The 18851-nt window shown below is 36.5% G+C and overlaps 1 protein-coding gene across 3 annotated transcripts in view; it reads right to left on the reverse strand.

Annotated features, from left to right (window-relative positions):
• The window catches only part of alpha-Man-IIa (alpha-mannosidase 2), a 69198-nt gene that overhangs the window by 24558 nt on the left and 25789 nt on the right, over positions 1 to 18851 (reverse strand). For all 3 annotated transcript variants that reach the window (XM_022075269.2, XM_022075273.2, XM_022075271.2), the window contains 6 exons: positions 18230 to 18414; positions 14615 to 14800; positions 11144 to 11216; positions 10854 to 11048; positions 7650 to 7816; positions 6632 to 6844 (listed from right to left, as the gene is read on the reverse strand). In XM_022075269.2, the coding sequence (XP_021930961.1) occupies positions 6632 to 6844; positions 7650 to 7816; positions 10854 to 11048; positions 11144 to 11216; positions 14615 to 14800; positions 18230 to 18414 (1019 nt within the window). The remainder of the gene's footprint in view (positions 1 to 6631; positions 6845 to 7649; positions 7817 to 10853; positions 11049 to 11143; positions 11217 to 14614; positions 14801 to 18229; positions 18415 to 18851) is intronic.

Below are 18851 nucleotides of genomic sequence, written 5' to 3' on the forward strand. Positions count from 1 at the left end.
GGAATTCATAATTATTCCTATTCATAAGAAGGGGGACAAGACTGAGTGTGGTAATTACCGAGGAATTTCTCTGCTATCAAAATCATATAAAATTCTATCAAACATTCTTTTGGCAAGATTAACCCCATATGCGAATGAAATTATTGGGGATCATCAGTGTGAGTTCAAACGAAACAGATTAACGATTGATAAGATCTTTTGCATTCGTCAGATACTAGAGAAAAATGGGAGTTCGGTGGGACTGTACATCAATTATTTATAGATTTCAGAAAAGCCTATGACTCTGTCAATAGAGAAGTGTTATATAATATTCTTATTGAATTGGGTATGCCAAAGAAGCTAGTGAGTCTAATAAAAATGCGCTTAAATGAAACCTGTAGCAAAATTCGAGTAGGTAAATATGTATCTGAGACATTCTTAATCAAGAATGGTCTAAAACAAGGAGATGCTTTGTCTCCCTTGCTCTTTAACTTTGTGCTAGAATATGCCATTAGGAAAGTCCAAGATAGGCAGGAGGGTTTGCAATTGAATGGGATACATCAGCTATTGGCATATGCTGATGATGTTAATTTATTGGGGGACGATATGAATACAATAAAGAGGAATGCAGAAGTTTTACTAGAGGCTAGTAGACAGGTGGGGCTAGAAGTGAATTCAGAAAAAAACTAAGTACATGTTGGTATCTCGTCGTCAGCAGATAGGCGGGCAAAATTATCTTAGGGTAGCTAAGAAGTCCTTTGAAAGGGTTACAAAGTTCAAATATCTGGGACCAACAATAACAAATCAAAATGATACTCATGAGGAAGTTAGGAGGAGATTAAATTCTGGAAATGCTTGCTACTTCTCAGTTCAAAATATTTTGTCTTCCCGTCTGATTTCTAAGAACCTGAAAATTAAAGTATACAAAACAATAATCTTGCCTGTTGTTTTGTATGGGTGTGAAACATGGTCTCTCACTCAGAGGGAGGAACACAGATTGCAGGTGTTTGAGAACAGGGTGTTGAGGAGGATATTTGGGCCTAAGAGAGAAGATGATGGGGCATGGAGAAAACTGCATAATGATGAGCTTAAAAATCTGTACTGCTCCCCCAGTATTGTCAGGGTGATTAAGTCGAGAAGAATGAAATGGGCGGGGCATGTAGCGCGCATGGATGGGACAAGAGGTGTGCACCGGGTACTGGTTGGGAAGCCTGAGGGGAAGAGAGCGCTGGGGAGACGTAGATGGGAGGATAATCTCAGGCGGGATCTATGGGAGGTAGGAGTTGAAGCAACTGGATTTTGTTGGCCCAGGACAGGATCCGGTGGAGGGCTTTTGTTAATTCAGTGATGAACCTTCGGGTTTGGTAAGCCATCTAGTTAGTTAGTTGGTAGTATTTCATAATAAACTAAATTACTTGAGAAAATTTAATGTCTGTGATTTTGTATAAATCTGTATGTTAGAAATAAACTGATGTTCCACAAAAGGATTTTACTTTCAGCAGTCATTTACAGGTTAGTAGAAAAAGTTCTCAAAGCAGTGATATCTTTATAAAACTAAAATTGCACTGACTTGTGTCTTTGAGCCCCATGTGTCTGAAAATTAGTTTTTAATTTAAAAATATTTATAATTTAAGATCCAGTTCATTAATTTAATTTCCAATGTATATCATATATTGAATTTGATAAATTACATTTTAAAGTGTTAGTTATGGAAATTTTATTAATGTATGTTATTGTAAGTGTAATTAGCCTTATAAGAAAACTAAATCTATCAACGTAGATGGGAGGATAATCTCAGGCGGGATCTATGGGAGATAGGAGTCGAAGGAGACTGGATTTTGTTGGCCCAGGACAGGGTCCGGTGGAGGGCTTGGGTTAATTCGATGATGAACCTTCGGGTTCGGTAAGCCATCTAGTTAGTTAGTTAGTTAGTAGCTGTGGTTATGACAGTGCTGGTAACTATAGTTGTATACAGTAAAGTTTTCGGGGCGACTCAAGTTGATGAAAGACTCTCAGTTACAAGCCGTATCAGGTGGTTGAATGGTGAATAAACCATATCTTCTGCCAATGTTTTGAGATCAATCTTGTCTCCCGAAACGCTGGCAGAAGATATGGTTTATTCACCATTTAGCCGCCTGACGCAGCTTGTAACCTGGGAGTCTTTCATCAACTATAGTTGCATACATTTAAAATGTAATAAAATCTTACTGGGCTATCAGCTTATTAAAAATCCACATTTCAGGGACAAGATTTGTCCTCTTCATCAAATGCTGATGATGATGGAGGTGGTCCCTGAAATGTGGATTTTTAACCAACTGACATGAATGATAGCCCAAGAAGATTTTATTAATGTTAACAGCTGTAAAAACTCAGATATTACATTTCAAATTTAGTTTTGAAAATAAGATGAGAATAGATTATGAACTAAAGGTAGCATGCTTTCATGAGTTTCCACTGCTCTTAATTTTATTATAAATTTCACTGATATTGTAATTCTTACATATATATTATATAGTATTAATAAATCACACTGTGATTTTTCCTTTATTTCAGTCAACGTTTCTCATCAACAAAATTAAAGGTCATTAAGACATTTTCTGCTTCATGTTTCATTTTCATCAATATCAGCTGGTATGAACAACTGGTTTATTTAATTTAGGTCTGATCCTTCATAATACTTTTGGACTTTCCTAACAGCATGTGACAGCAACTCTTGAGAAGCTAAAGGGAGGAAACATTTTTCTATTTTACACCACTGTAGATTTGGCAATATATTAGTCAAGTGTTAATTTACTGTAGATTTTGTTCATACACATCTTTTTTCCCCACTTGATTTTGTCAAATAAAATCACATTCACATTTCCACATTGTATTATCAGATGAAGACTGATTTATTTTCCATCAGCATTTTAACACATGCTGTTCTACAACAGGTACACTTCAGACACCATATGATGATACTATATCAAGACATGTTTTGTCATTACCAGTACAATTACAACAAGTTTTCTGTCTTACATTGATAATACAAATGAATATTAAAATTGAATTTCGTTAAAACATTGTTTGTGTTGAAGGCAAATAAATAAGTACATCTTAATTTAATACTTTTAATACTGTATAATACTTCTCTTGTAGTTGAATCCTGACTTACTCAGTCTGCACAAAATGGATGTACTTTACAATTTTATTCTTATTTTGATATAATACCTGCAACATCTTACCTGTGCTTTTCTAAAACAACAGATTCCATACTGCTAATTAAAATTTCATAAAGTTTGAAGTTAACTTTGTCAGAAGAACTGGGGGAACAAATTTTAATGTCAGTAATAGTAGGGTTCTGCAGAAATTATTACAGTTACTTTCATCCCCATTTTCATGATCAGTAAAAACATTTGTCAAAGCTAGTCTTCCGGGTTGTAACGCTGTGTGTACTTGCAGGAAGATACCAGTGTTACTCCAAAATGCTGGTACTTACCAACATGTCCACATAGCATCAAAATCCAGAAGACTGATAACATCTTCACCATCATATGAGCCTCAAATCTCATACATTTCTTTCGTTTTCTTTATTACAAACAAAAGGTTTGTTGAACTTCAGAACGCAATGCATTTCATCCTGCTTGGAGCAAATCTGGTAGAATTTGATCAATACCAGATACATCATACAGCAATTCTACTTTGTCTAAATTAGGATCAGGCACTTATGGCTCAGCATCGAGTATTTTGATCTTCCTAATAACGTATGGTACTAAGGTCTTAAAAATTGAGTCTCATTAACCTAGCAAGGGCATTTAAATGCCTAAAAGGATATGACTACTTGGAACAAAAAATGAGTCATAATCATGGGTTAGTTCTTTTAGCTTCCAATGCAGCTTCAAATCAGGTTTATATTAATACAAAAGCTGTTTTAGTTTTGCCAGTCTTTGCTCTATGCAATATATCTTCCATACCTACTAATGCAGGAGCTGGGATAGCTCAGTAAGCATAATGACTAGACTATGGACTGGATGACTGGAGTTATATTCCCAACAGGATTTTTTCTCTTCATCATTGTTTCCAGAATGTCTCGAAGGCCCACCTAGCCTATAAAATGGGTAGCAAGGGCCCTATTCCCTGGGGTAAAGTGTCTAGGCTTGAAGCTGATCACTGGCCTCCATCCAATCCTCCAGGCATCTTTATGGCATGATGCTTACTTATTCACATGGACAACTTTACGTTTTTTACCTATCAAAATATAAAACTGAACTACAGAAATAACCAAACCAAAAATACTTCATAGTATTAACATTTATTCCCCAGACAAGCTTAAAATTCCAATTATATTAATAATTCAATTTTATTCTAAAGCCAGAAACAATCTTACCTCACACTGGAAAGAGACAGACCAAAAGTTTAAGAACTCCATACAGGTTTACTTTGCTTCAAACTTCCTAAAAACCATCTACTGTTCTTGGAAATGTAGTGTAGATAACACAGTCCAAATAACATTCTACAAAAATTGTTTGAAACATTTTTATCTGGTGAATAATTAACAAGATAAAGTTGTTGCAATCTTATGTGGAAACACACATTCAAAACTAGTCAAAGAAAAATATGCAATGCCAGGTTTAATTTGGAAAAAATACTATTCTGAAAATAATATAAATTTAGTCACATTTATTTTACCTTAATAGCTTTATTTCATTTCAGCTTTTAGAAGAATGGATAAATTAATGTTTTGAAAACACCCACACAACAATAGAAAAACTTCATTTATCATTTCTCTTTGTTAAGCTTTCATATTCATAGCATACTAAATTACGTGACATGCAAAGATTTGTGTTATTAAATATATAACTAACTCCCTGGTAGCAGAATCTGCAGGTCCAACACCAGCAACATGAAAGCCTGCCACCAGACAGGATCCTGAGCCAACTCCATCCATTTTCCATCCTCACAGCTTACCTACCTAAGATCCATCTTGATATCCTCCCACCTCCTTCTTGGTTTGCTGAGTGGACCTTTTCCAAAAGGATTTCCCACCAAAATTCTGTATGTACAATTTGAATCCCCCATGCATGCTACATGTCCAGCCCAACGCAGCCTCCTAGATTTCACTATCCTTACTATGATAGGTGACCTGTACAATTAATGTAGCTTCTCGTTATGTAATATTCTAAATTCCCCACTTATTTCAACCTTCTAGGTCCAACTATCCTCCTGAGCACCTTGTTTTCAAACACCTGTAATCTACATTCTTCTTCAAAGGTAAGAGGCCATGATTCACAACTATACAAGACAACTGTCAAAATTACTGTTTCAGTGTTTTAGATAGCAAACAGGATGATAACAGTTTCTGAATTGAATAAAAACAAGCATTTCCCAAATGTATTCTACTCTCAATTTCATCATGGACTTCATTTCTATTTGTTATTGTTCTTCCCAGATATTTAAAATTTTTAAACATTTCAAATAATGTTACTTATAATTATGTTTCGCCACTGTTGCTGATGTTGGTCTCATATTATACCCATGTATTTAGTTTTGTCTACATTTACTTCTAGGCCTATTTCCTTGCTAGCCTGTAGGAGAGTTTCTGCATTCTTGGTTATGGTACCCATGCCATCCCCCAGTGAATTGGCATCAGCATAGGCAAGTACCTGGTGCAGATCATTCAATTCAAGCCCTTCCTGATTCCCTCTGACTGACATGTTATAGAGCAAAGTTAAAAAGCATTGGGAATAAAGCATCCCCCTGTTTGAGGCCATTGTGCACTGGGAAGGGATTCAACAGAAGTTTATCTACACAAACTCTACTAGATACCCTATCCAAACATATCTTAATTAACCAACAAGTTTATTTGGTATTCCAAACTCAATCAAAATGCCATAAAGTACTTCTCTTCTAACCGAGTTATATGCCTTCCTAAAGTCTACAAATAGTTGGTGTACTGACCCATTATACTCCTACTTTTTCTATAATATTTGTCGAATGCAAAATATCTGATCAACAGTTGACCTGTTACAGCAGAATCCACATTGATTGTTCCATTCGTTTTATTCATAAATGGCATTACCCGTGCCAGAAGAATATTGGATAAAATTTTGTGTGATGTTGACAAAAGAGAAAAACCTCAGGAGCTACTGCACTCAGTTTTGTCACCTGTTGTGTGAACTTATTAAATATATTAACCCTATAAAACCGAAGCTCATCTAAATAACTGTAAGGAATTCAATCTGTACCACAAAGAAAACAAAACACTTCACTATTAGAAAGATCAACTGGTTAATGATGTTTTAGGAAAGAATGCCCACTTACAGTGAGAATTGTATATATATATTGAAGGGTTAAATAGGGTATGTACTGAAAACACACACAACATAACATTTATTTATAACTGAGATTAAATTGGTAAATAATTAATGAGTATGTTTATATCTTCCACTAATGTAGCATTTCTGGTTTGCAGAAGTGCTCCAAAGTTTTGGGTTTCTGGCATAACAGGTGTTATTAAGATAAAATGTCATAACAAATTTTGCTACCAACAGTTCTACTATATTTGGTCATAAATGAGTGGATAACACAAGCACATAAAGTGTTTTATGCTATGCCCTGACCAGTAAAATGTAGCATATCTTTCTAAAAGGACAAGAGAACAATTTTCCTTTACCTTGCAAAGTCCAGGTGTAGAGGAACAGTCACACCACTGTCTTTTAGTGTGACAGCCTTCAAGAGCCCTTGCTCACTGAATGCTACAGACAGATGATCATTATGGATTGAAAACTCCTTTGCTTCATCCGCCACTTCAATGTATTCAAAGCCTTCAACTCTTGGTACATAGCCCACAAAGTTCAGCAACTTGATGCGTGACATAACATTCTCTCTGCAATATATTGTCACACTAAGTTCAGATCTTCATATTCAATGAAAAATATGAGGGGCAATCAACAAAGGGGTATGCCAGTATACTGACTGAGCTACACCAGCTCATGAACTAAAGATATGGCATGCTTTTATTAGTGTTTAATTGTATTGTATGTCAGCAATCTGTCACCAACTTCACCATGTTTGTAGATACTCTTATGATAACGTGTCTAAGTCTAAACACTGGAGTTAGTTGTGTCACAAAATTCATATCTTCAAGAGAAAGTAATTATATTCTTTTGGAACCATAACAAAATGTTGCAGCCAAACTAAGGGAGGCAAGTGCTGAACCACCTTACTCAATCCTGATTGACTGAAATGTATAAATTCCACTGCAAAGTACTTGGCTTCTAAAGTAAGCATTAAATAAAATTCTATTTTAACACCTCCCCGCAAATACTGAAGTCTTTGCTTCTGTAGAAAAACATACCATAAGATGTTACACAAAATAGGGAATAAAAAGCTAGATCAATTTGAAGTGAATCAGGTTCTTTGGAATAATATGATAATACAAAAACAAATGTGTACAGACCATCAAACTAAAGTACAAGGAGCTTTAGACAAATATTTACAGTGCCAAAATACTTGCATTTGTAACAAGATGGATGTTAGCTACATTGAAGTATATAAAAATACACCAAAAATGGAAGAAAAACATAATCTTCAAAACAGTACTTCTATCATATTTCATGAATAGTCCTCACACTCAAAGACTGAAAATCTATTGTTAAACTTTGATTTAAAGGGCAATACAAAGCACTCACATTTTCTGGGCAGGACGCACAGCATGTAGGAAGTACGTGGTCAATCCCAGAGGAGGCACATCTGCCATGAAAGTGATGTCATAACGAGAATCTGCAATAACATCAGATAACTCCTGGAACACAGGACTTATCTGACTGGTAACAGCAGTGCCAGCAGTGTTTGTCACCTATAAAAGATTGGTGCAAGCATTGTGCTCTTCAATTTTATAAAAGTTTTAGTAACTTTAGCATCCATCTCACATTTATCATTCACTTCTGGATGACTAAATGAAAATGTGAAACATGATATATACAGGTAGGATGTAAGGTTTTCATGACGGTGAGTCTGCAGAAGACAGCCATCTTCATGATATACACAGCACTACATAAAAAACATACACTTAAATAAAAAAGAGGATAAACTTAAAATTAAAAAACTACAGTCTTTGGTGAAAATAAATTAAATGATTTTTCAGATGGTTCACTATCAGCCTGTAGGCACAGTTTAAAAGACAGTAATCAACAAGGCTAGACAACTGAAAGAAATTAATGAAACTGACTCTTAAGTTTGTTATACTGTAAATACCTTAATCATGTGCATTCTAAAAACTTCTTTCCATAAACAACTTTTACATCTGACACCTTGAAAGAACTACAGTGTGTCCAAAAAGTCCCTCCGGGATTTTGAAAAATTGTGGCGCTCAAAACAAATTGAGCTAGCCACATGTGGTTTGCGGCAGATTACAGTGAAACTCTGGAAGTTTTTTACTGACCTCAGTAGACCTCAATGTGGAAACATGAACACCTACCTGGACATGCTGGAACTGTACGCAGTACCACAAATTGTGCAATTACAGCCACACATCATTCTGCAACAAGATGGTGCTCCACCTCATTGGGGTCTGCAGGTACGCGCGTACCTAGACAGGACATTTCCAGGAAGATGGATCGGCAGAGACAGTCCAATGCCTTGGCCTCCACGTTCACCAGACATAACACCACTGGATTTTTTCCTGTGGGGTTACGTCTAGAGCAATGTGTTCCGAACACCAGTTAACAGACTTAATGACCTGATGACCCGTATCAGGAATGCGATCTCGGCTATTCCAGCGGACATGCTCCACAGAACATGGCAAGAGCTCGAATATCATCTGGACGTTCTCCGTGCTACCAAGGGAGCCCACATCGAGGTCTACTGAGGTCAATAAAAAACTTCCAGAGTTTCACTATAATCTGCTGCAAACCGCATGTGGCTACCTCAATTTGTTTGGACGCCACAATTTTTCAAAACCCCGAAGGGACTTTGTGGACACACTGTATTAACGTATGAGTAAGATCCACTGTCAGACTGTCAGGGCTCTTGTGAACAGTGTGAACTTCCAGCAGTCATTAAAACAAGGAATTTGTTCACCTACCAATTAACTAACAGCTGTGGAAGGAAGGCATTGTAACAGGGAATTGGTTTCATTAGTTAATGATTCAGTTACTACATGTAGTAATTATGGTTGTATTAGGATAATAAAGGTCCTCACAGTAAATTACACATTATCTAGGCTAATGAAGAGGAGAACATGCACAAGTAACAAAAAACACGGATAATCCAAATATTCTGTTTAGTGCATTCAAAGAAATTAATAAACTGCATTTCATTTCTTTACATGACATATTTATTTTGAGAAATAGTCTGTAATTACTTGTTTTTGTGAACTGTATAGACTCCTTCTCATGGCAGTAAAAATTTTGCTTCATTCCCTCACCATCATCTTCTCCCCTTCATTTTGTGGCAGCAATGAAAATGTCTCTCTGCCATGTGTTGGAAACTCATATCATATGCATCACTCTGTAGCCATTATCAAACCTCACAGCACATACAATTTCAAGAATTTTGGACTTGATTTATTCATCAGGAACACCTTGCAAACCTTCTTCTTCTATATCTGGAAGAAGTTTTCTCCATGACCAAATCAGCATTAATTGATTCATGCAAGACCATACACTACATGTAACATCTGACACCACCATTTCTTTACATTTTGCCATTATTTTGTAATCTTCATTGGTAAGAGTTGTAAGATTAGCCTGGTAGCATTGTTTCATAGATGTAATCACTTAATCCCTACTACTTAATCTTTGGCTAATTCTGTTGTTTCTCTGTTTTCAAATCTTTCAAGTGATTCAAGCTTTTGTTTTACTACAGTACAATTTTCTTATAATTTTCAGCCATTTTATTTAGGATCCACACATGTTTACTCACATTTTGATCTAACTGATGCACAATACAACATAATGGGATTGACTGTAGGACAACATTGAAAAAAGGTATTGTTGAACTATACTGTCTGTAGACCCTCCCAAAATCACATACATCCCTTCCCCAAAGCAAGCACAGAAAGATGTTGATAGCCTAGTTCATATGCATCCAAATGTATGTAAAAACATTAACTGTGTGAGCATAATCCAAAAATAGGACAAGCTGCACACTGATAATCAGGAGTTTACAACATACAGAATGTCCAAAATGATCTTTATGATTTCAATCTTTTACTATTCATAGCAAGTATAAGGTGTAGTTAAAACTATTGCAGTCAGAATGACCAACTCAAGAAGTCTGAGTCTGGTGCTCAGGTTGCTACCTACTGCACATTTTCACAACTAGATACAGAGCTATATTCATCAGTACTACAAAATGGTGTTGTACTGTAATGACAGATTTTGTTTCTTGAAAAGCCAACATGCAAAATGCATTTTCTGGCCTGTACCCCATTTGTGATACTGACAAATACAGCACTACAAAGTAGCCAGAATGCATAGTAGGCTAAGTTTATCTTTCAGATGATTCATATTTCTTAATTGTACCTTAAAAATGCTCTGAGTAATAAAAGATTATAAGTATCGATTTTGACACCTTGTATACTGTCTTGAAGCCAGGGTTCCACTGTAACATTAAACACCACTAACAAAATAACCTAAGATGACCTCATATTCACAAACTCAAATGACATTCTAGAGTCAACATGTGTTATTATTAATTATTCAGGCAGGCAATCTTACAGTTTGGTGGCAGAAATCTAAGTTACCTATAAATATTCAATAAAGTTTAAACAACCAAGTGTATTATCAAACTCTCCTTAGCAAAACAGCTTTATATTGACAATTTTATAGAACTATAACAGCAAAGAGATTTTACAATAGAAATGCATCTGGTCAACATCAGCATAAGCTCACCTTAACATTAGGAGTAGATACCCTGAGAGTGACCAATTCCTGTCGTCTCCATGTCAAAGAGTTATATAGTACAATTCTTTGGGACTCCAAACCTTCACCAACAAACACAACAGTCTTCTCTGGAATGCTATAGTGGTGCTTCCGAATATCATCCAGGTCAAAGTACACAAATTCTGAGTTAGGTTGGTACGGTACCTGGCATATGTAAAGAACCAAGTTGTTAACAGTTCAGCTTCAGAACACTCAATGCTGTGTTGTTTGATTTCAAAATTTATGAATTATACACTTACCCGTGGTGAAGATAACAAGAAGTGAGCAGCTTGTTGCATCACATGCTGCATTCCATTGATGGCCTCCAGCATCCTGCAAGAGCAATGGAAATGTAGTGAGAAATACTGTGGTCCTGAGAGTAAAGTAAGTTGTTTAGGTTAACAGGGCTGTTGAAAATATATTACTTAGTCAATTAATCTGTTACAGTGCACAACCTTATGCTGCTACTCTTTAAAATTACGTACAAAACTCATATTGAAGTAGTGCATACATTTAGTCTTCACTGTATTATGTTTTTATGGTCACTTGTTACAAATCTTGATCCCACAGCATAACTTGCTTGGTTTCTCTAACTTAGGGTGACCTACACCAGCATTATCTGAATTCAGATTTCAAATGGTATATTTACTGCTATATTTTTCAAAGTAAAATATATGTAACTCATTAATCAGTTAATTAAGTGATTAACAGCTGGTTATTGATGCAGTGGGGTGAAACTATCAAACTGCAGCGACTAACAGGCCCACTGTCTATCCCACAGATAATCCATGAATGGATATGGTAAAGAAGATATGATATTGACAGAGGAAAACTGAAGATGTCAGAGCAAAACCTGTTCCAGTGCCCCTTCATCCACTACAAATTCCAATGGACTAACTTGGGCATGAACCCAGGCTGATGCAGTAAGAAGTCAGTGATTAACCTGGTGCTTAAATAAGATTCATTGTGAAAGGTATTAGAAAGTGGAGGTTTATCTCCATTGTAGCCAGAAATTTTTTGAAGGAAGTCAGTTTAAAAACTTGAATTTTTCAAAGAACCATGGACTGGCGGCCAGGCCTGGTGGGGATTTCCATTGGAGGCGTTTTGGTTTGCTCCACCCCACGCCATAAACCATTGGCATCACTAACGGTTAATTCCTGGTCAAGAGCAGTCACATTTCAGTGCTGCTGTGTATTACTAAAAGTTTCAATAAGTTTTAGAAGTAACTTTTTCCAAAAAAGTGTCACGTTGAATGCATCTCGGTATCCCAAGAAAAGATCTCGTGATTCTGCTGACCGATAGATAGCTGATAAGAAGATTAATGAAGGTGTACAGGCAAACTATGTATTCTTAACCTCAGCACTAGATAAAGGTGAAGTAAAGGTAAAGTAAAGCAAGTCAGAACTCTTCAAGAAAGATCAAAAATCATAGAAGAAGTGGAGAAGAATCAATTTGAAAATAGAATCGACATTGCTAAACACCTTGGATGAGCACCATCTACTTTAAATTCAATAGTTGCAAAGAAGAAAGAAATCCGAAAACAAACTGACAAGTGTGGCAATTCATGCAAAAAAAGGAAAACCAGAAGAAAATCAACTTTCAGTGAGCTAGAAAGTGTCCTCTTCACTTGGTACCAGCAATCGCGGGCCTCAGGAATTCCTGTTGATGGCAATATCTTGCGGGAAAAAGCCAAGACGATAGCCGCAAGACTGAATATTGAAAATTTTGCAGCGTCGAATGGATGGATTACTAGATTTAAAGAACGACACAATATGGTTTACAAGAAGTTAGCCGGCGAAAGTGCTGCTGTGGATATGGAAAGAACGGAGCTGTGGCTCGAGAGACTGCCAACACTGGTGGAGGGATATGAGCCGCGGGACATTTATAATGTGGATGAGACCGGACTTTTCTACAACGCCCTCACGGCAGTAGACAGCGAGCTTGCCACATGTGGAGTCGACACCATTGATGAGTTGTGTGAAGAACGCGAAGGGGGTGGGAGCGGTGAGGAAGAGGAAGACGACGAATGCGAGTCCGAAGCTGTGTCGAGTTCTGCCGAAGCACATGCTGCATTGGAAAAAGTGAAGTCGTTCTTTTATGCGCTTAATATTAGTGAACGTGTCGAGGAAAACATTTTGAACGTGGAGAGGGCTCGGTTTGGCCTAGAATGTAAAGTTTCGACAAACCAGTTGTCCATAAAAGACTTTTTTGGTAAAAAGAAGTAACTTTGAAAGAGAAACATTCAGTTTTTTAAAATTTTTAATGCTTTCCCACAACTATCGTTTTCCCGTATTCATCGTTTTTATTTCCCACCCCCGCCAAAACCGATGCATCGAGGATTCACTGCATAAGGTTGCAGTTATTAAAAATGAACATGTTCATAATCACTTAATAAGAAATAGATTAGACTATCACCAGCTGTCTCAGAACCTTGAAATCTGTAACAACAGACTAGTAACTGTATAAATGAATGAATAAGTATACATTATAAATATGGAAAGTTCTGTTTTAGAGCATGTTTTTAGAAAGCAATAGAGAAAAACAAAGGAAAATAATTAATACCAGATATATGGTAATGTCCTCCAAATGTACATGTGGTATGCTAGTACCTTGAATTAAATATATTCATAAAAGATCATAGCATTAAAAAAAGCATGGAGACAAGGGACCTAAAACAAATTCAGTGAGAATAACACCTAAATCTTTAGCTAAAACTGATACATCAGTAGCCACATTCAGGATAAAGAGGACAGTTATAAACACAATGAAATAAGTGTTTCTAACACACAATGTCTGTGGTAAAATGGTACCACAACCAATTACTTAATGAAATATAGCAAAATAAGAGCCACAGTATTAGCCTTTACTTTAACTGTAAAGTTTAAATGCCGAGCGTGTGGCAGAGGTTAACCTTTCATAGGCACCAGTTAAATTATAGTTGCTAGGTTTTCACAGCGGTGAGTATGAAGATTTCTGTCTTCTGGGTTGTTGCGCTGTGTAGTCTGGTCGATGTTAACCAATGTTTCAGAGGTCATACTGCCTCCGACATCAGGGTGATGACCCTCGCCCTGTTGATGGAGGCAGTATGACCTCTGAAACGTTGGTTAACATCGACCAGACTACACAGCGCAACAACCCAGAAGACAGAAATCTTCAATTTAAAAGATGCTCATGTGGCTGTGTACACATGTAAAGGTTGAAGAAAATTATACTACCAGTAAGGTCTACTTTAATAGCTGTGATGAACAATATTGGCTCCTCATTTGATGTAATGTATTTAAATGCATTCTAAGTGAGATTTCATATTCTCATGGTGACAAATATGAAGATGACAGTCTTTTGGGACACTAGGCCATGTAGTCTCATACACAATACAATCTCTCATAAGGTCATCAAGTTCAAAATGTATTCTGCTTGTTTCCAAATTTATACACATAATATCAAATAAGTAACAAACAACTATTAACACTATAAAAAAGACACTATTGCCATATGCGTTTCAACCTCAAGAGGTCATCATCAGTGGCATCTTATTTGATATTCTAATACACTACACAATATGCAAGTTTTAACACATAATATATTTAAAATATTATACTGATACTCAATTTCCTACCACATAAAATTAAAAAAAATTGATGGTATAATGATAATTTATCAAATGCCTGCCTTCATAGAGTATGTTACATGGTTTCAGATGAAAAGAATAATGCAAATTGTTGCTGCCTTACTTCTTGGCATAATCTTCTACAACATGATCTTTGGCAGTTCCAGTAATAGCATCATGATGTTGAAACAAACTCAGACTTCTTCGTGCATCACTCAACAGTTTTGTAAGACCAGATTCTGGTGCCAACAGCCAATCAGATGAGCTCTGCTTTGTGCTCCAACCCAATGAAAACAACAGCTCAGTAGCCCTGAAATTATAATAATGAATTTGGGTTGATCAATTATGGGAAAATAAAGTTAAATATCAAACTAAACTGAGGAAAATATTATAACTAATTTCTGGAAACAGACCTTCCTTACAGGATAGCAGTACATTCAGCTAGTCCAGCAATTTCCAGCATTTTATGAAATTATGTGAATTACTGTGCTCATGAGAGCCTGGCACCAGTCCCAATCCTGAACCAAATTACTCTTATCCACAAATCCAAACCTTATTTCCCAAATATCCATTTTAATATTAACTTCCAAGTGGCCTCTTCCCTTCAGCATTTCTAACCAAAATTTTGTATACATTTCTAATCTTCCTCATGCATGTTTTAAGCCCCATCCATCTCATCCTTCATTATAATATCCTTATGATCTCATTATATATCTTTATTTTTATGAACAATATAATGTTTACTATATGACAATTCTCCTCTGATTTCTGGTAACTGTCATGTTAATAAATATTAGAACCATAAACATACATAAAATACTAACTTTATGAAAGCAAGAGAATTATTGAAGTGTACATTTCTTATATTGTAATAAATTATTAACTAACTAACTAGATGGCTTACCGAACCCGAAGGTTCATCACCGAATTAACCAAAGCCCTCCACCGGACCCTGTCCTGGGCCAACAAAATCCAGTTTCCTTCAACTCCTATCTCCCATAGATCCCGCCTGAGATTATCCTCCCATCTACGTCTAGGTCTCCCCAGCGGTCTCTTCCCTTCAGGTTTCCCAACCAGTACCCGGTGCACACCTCTTGTCCCATCCATGCGCGCTACATGTCCCGCCCATCTCACTCTTCTCGACTTAATCACCCTCACAATACTGGGGGAGCAGTACAGATTTTTAAGCTCGTCATTGTGCAGTTTTCTCCACGCCCCATCGTCTTCCCTCTTAGGCCCAAATATCCTCCTCAACACCCGATTCTCAAACACCTGCAATCTGTGTTCCTCCCTCTGAGTGAGAGACCATGTTTCGCACCCATACAAAACAACAGGCAAGATTATTGTTTTGTATACTTTAATTTTCAGGTTCTTAGAAATCAGACGGGAAGACAAAATATTTTGGACTGAGAAGTAGCAAGCATTTCCGGAATTTAGTCTCCTCCTAACTTCCTCACAAGTATCATTTTGATTTGTTATTGTTGTTCCCAAATATTTGAACTTTGTAACCCTTTCAAAGGATTTATTAGCTACCCTAAGATAATTTTGCCCGCCTGTCTTCTGATGACGAGATACTAACATGTACTTAGTTTTTTCTGAATTTACTTCCAGCCCCACTTGTCTACCAGCCTCTAGTAAAACTTCTGCGTTCCTCTTTATTGTATTTATATCGTCCCCCAATAAATTAACATCATCAGCATATGCCAATAGCTGATGTGTCCCGTTCAATTGCAAACCCTCCTGCCTACCTTGGACCTTCCTGATGGCGTATTCTAGCGCAAAGTTAAAGAGCAAGGGAGACAAAGCATCTCCTTGTTTTAGACCGTTCTTGATGAGGAATGTCTCAGATACATATTTACCTACTCGAATTTTGCTGCAGGTTTCATTTAAGCACATTTTTATTAGACCCACTAGCTTCTTTGGTATACCAAATTCAATAAGAATATTATATAGCACTTCTCTCTTCACAGAGTCATAGGCTTTTTTGAAATCTATAAATAACTGATGTACAGTCCCACCGAACTCCCATTTTTTCTCTAGTATCTGACGAATGCAAAAGATCTGATCAATCGTTGATCTGTTTCGTCTGAACCCACACTGATGATCCCCAATAGTTTCATTCGCATATGGGGTTAATCTTGCCAAAAGAATGTTGGATAGAATTTTGTATGAGGTTGATAGCAGCGATATTCCTCGGTAATTACCACACTCAGTCTTGTCCCCCTTCTTATAAATAGGAATAATTATGGATTCCTTCCATTGATGTGGCATCTCTTCCTTATCCCAAATTAACTGAATAAGCTTATGGATCCTCATATGCAACCCTTTGCCACCTGCTTTAATTAATTCGGCCGGAATCTGATCAATTCCTGGAGATTTATAACTTTTCAACTTCCCAATGGCTAGTTCCACTTCATCTAAGCTAGGTTCTGGCACCAACAGTTCAGCTGTATGCATTTTAATCTGTCTAATATCACCAGTATTATGAACATTTAAGAGCTCGCTAAAGAAATTTTTCCACCTATTCACAATTTTTATTGGATCTGCAAGCAAATTGCCACTATCATCCTTTACCAAATTAGTCTGGGGTTGATATCCTTTCTTAAAGTTATTAATGCCTCTGTACAGGTCTCTGATGTTTTTTTCCTTATTATTTGTCTCAAGTTCAGCAATTTTGCCCTTCAGGTATTCCCTTTTCTTAGTCCTAAAGGTTCTACTAGCCTCACGTCTCACGTTACATAGATTATCCGCATTTGTTTTGTTTGGGTTCTGCAACCATTGAAATTTTGTTTGCTTCCTTCGATCTATTAATTTTGAACATTCTTCATCAAACCACGGTTTATTTTGCTTTCTCCTGTAGTATCCTAGTTTCTCTTTTGCTGAAATTTTGATGCAGTTTCTGACATTTTCCCACTCCCTGTTGATGTCCACACTTTCATTATCCTCATTTGTCTCTAAAATTTGAAACCTATTCGAAATTTCAACTTGATATTGTTCCTTTGCCTCTCCCTCACTTAATTTTTTCAAATCAAATCTTTCTGTGTCAAAATTTTGTTTAGTTCGTCTACTTACTGAAAGCCGCTCCCTCACTTTTGCTACCACCAGATAATGATCAGTGTCGCAATCTGCTCCTCTGAATGATCTCACATCAATTACATTTGTCTGCCTTCTCTTATCTACTAAAACATGATCTATTTGATTGTGTGTTCTGCCATCTGGGGAAGTCCAAGTGTATTTATGAACATCACGGTGTGGAAATTTTGTACTTTTTACAATTAAATCTTTTGACGTAGCGAAGGTCACTGCTCTGACGCCATTATCATTACTAAGTGCATGGAGACTCTCGCTGCCTATTGTGGGTTTGAAGACATCCTCCCTCCCAATTTTTGCATTGAAATCTCCTAGCAGAATTTTCATGTGATACTTGCCAAATGTATCAAATACTGATTCCTTACATAGTCTTAATATTTAATGAGTCAATCATATATTCTGAATGCATCTAAAATTAAATACACTTCAAATAATTTAATTTAAGACCGTATCATGGTCACTTATCTTTTTAATGACTTACTGAATTCAAAAATTAACAAAACAACAAACTTGTACACATGTTCCTAAATTGTATTTGTGTTATTAGCATTTTTTATCATATTTCCCTGGAGGTTGGAAGGTGGAAGTAAGTAAAAGACAAATTATAAAGCTCCATGCAACACATAACTGAGACAGACAACATGCTAACCTGATGTAAGTTAAAAGCACACGATCCATGCGCTTATAGAATGGACGAGATGTGTAATAACCACTCCAGTAGTGATCATCACGATCTGCATAAGTGAAGAAATCTCCTGACAGGGATGGAAACCTCTCTGGCTTTCTCTCTTCCCTCACTGCATTAAAATAGTCGTTTAATGTTCCAAACTGTGCCTGTGGGGTAGTCCATATGTTATTACTAAAAACTGTAAGCATGAGAAACATGTCCTTCAACATATACCAAAATATGATGCACAAAATAACTACAGGGTATCCACTGTAACAAATGGCTGGAATGGTAAACTTCAACAGAATACATAATTTCCAAATTTCATTGACTATGACTGTTCACTTATTGCCAACAAAAACCTCTTATTACATACATAAACCTCCCACTGGACACTAAATCACATTACAGGCACACTGAATTCAGTTATATACTCACTGTATAAAAGAAATATTACAAACAAAAAATACATACAGTCAAACTCGGTTATAACGAGATCCAAGGGACAGTTGAAAAGTGCCCATTATAACTATTACTTGTGAAATCCAAAATTGTTTCTATATATTGCTTTTGCTGTTACTCACCACTTTTATCACACACAAGC

Source organism: Zootermopsis nevadensis, unplaced genomic scaffold, assembly GCF_977971745.1.
Source record: "Zootermopsis nevadensis isolate Lab colony 2312 unplaced genomic scaffold, Znev_1.0 Znev_ptg000029l, whole genome shotgun sequence".
Taxonomy (NCBI): Eukaryota; Metazoa; Arthropoda; class Insecta; order Blattodea; family Termopsidae; genus Zootermopsis; species Zootermopsis nevadensis.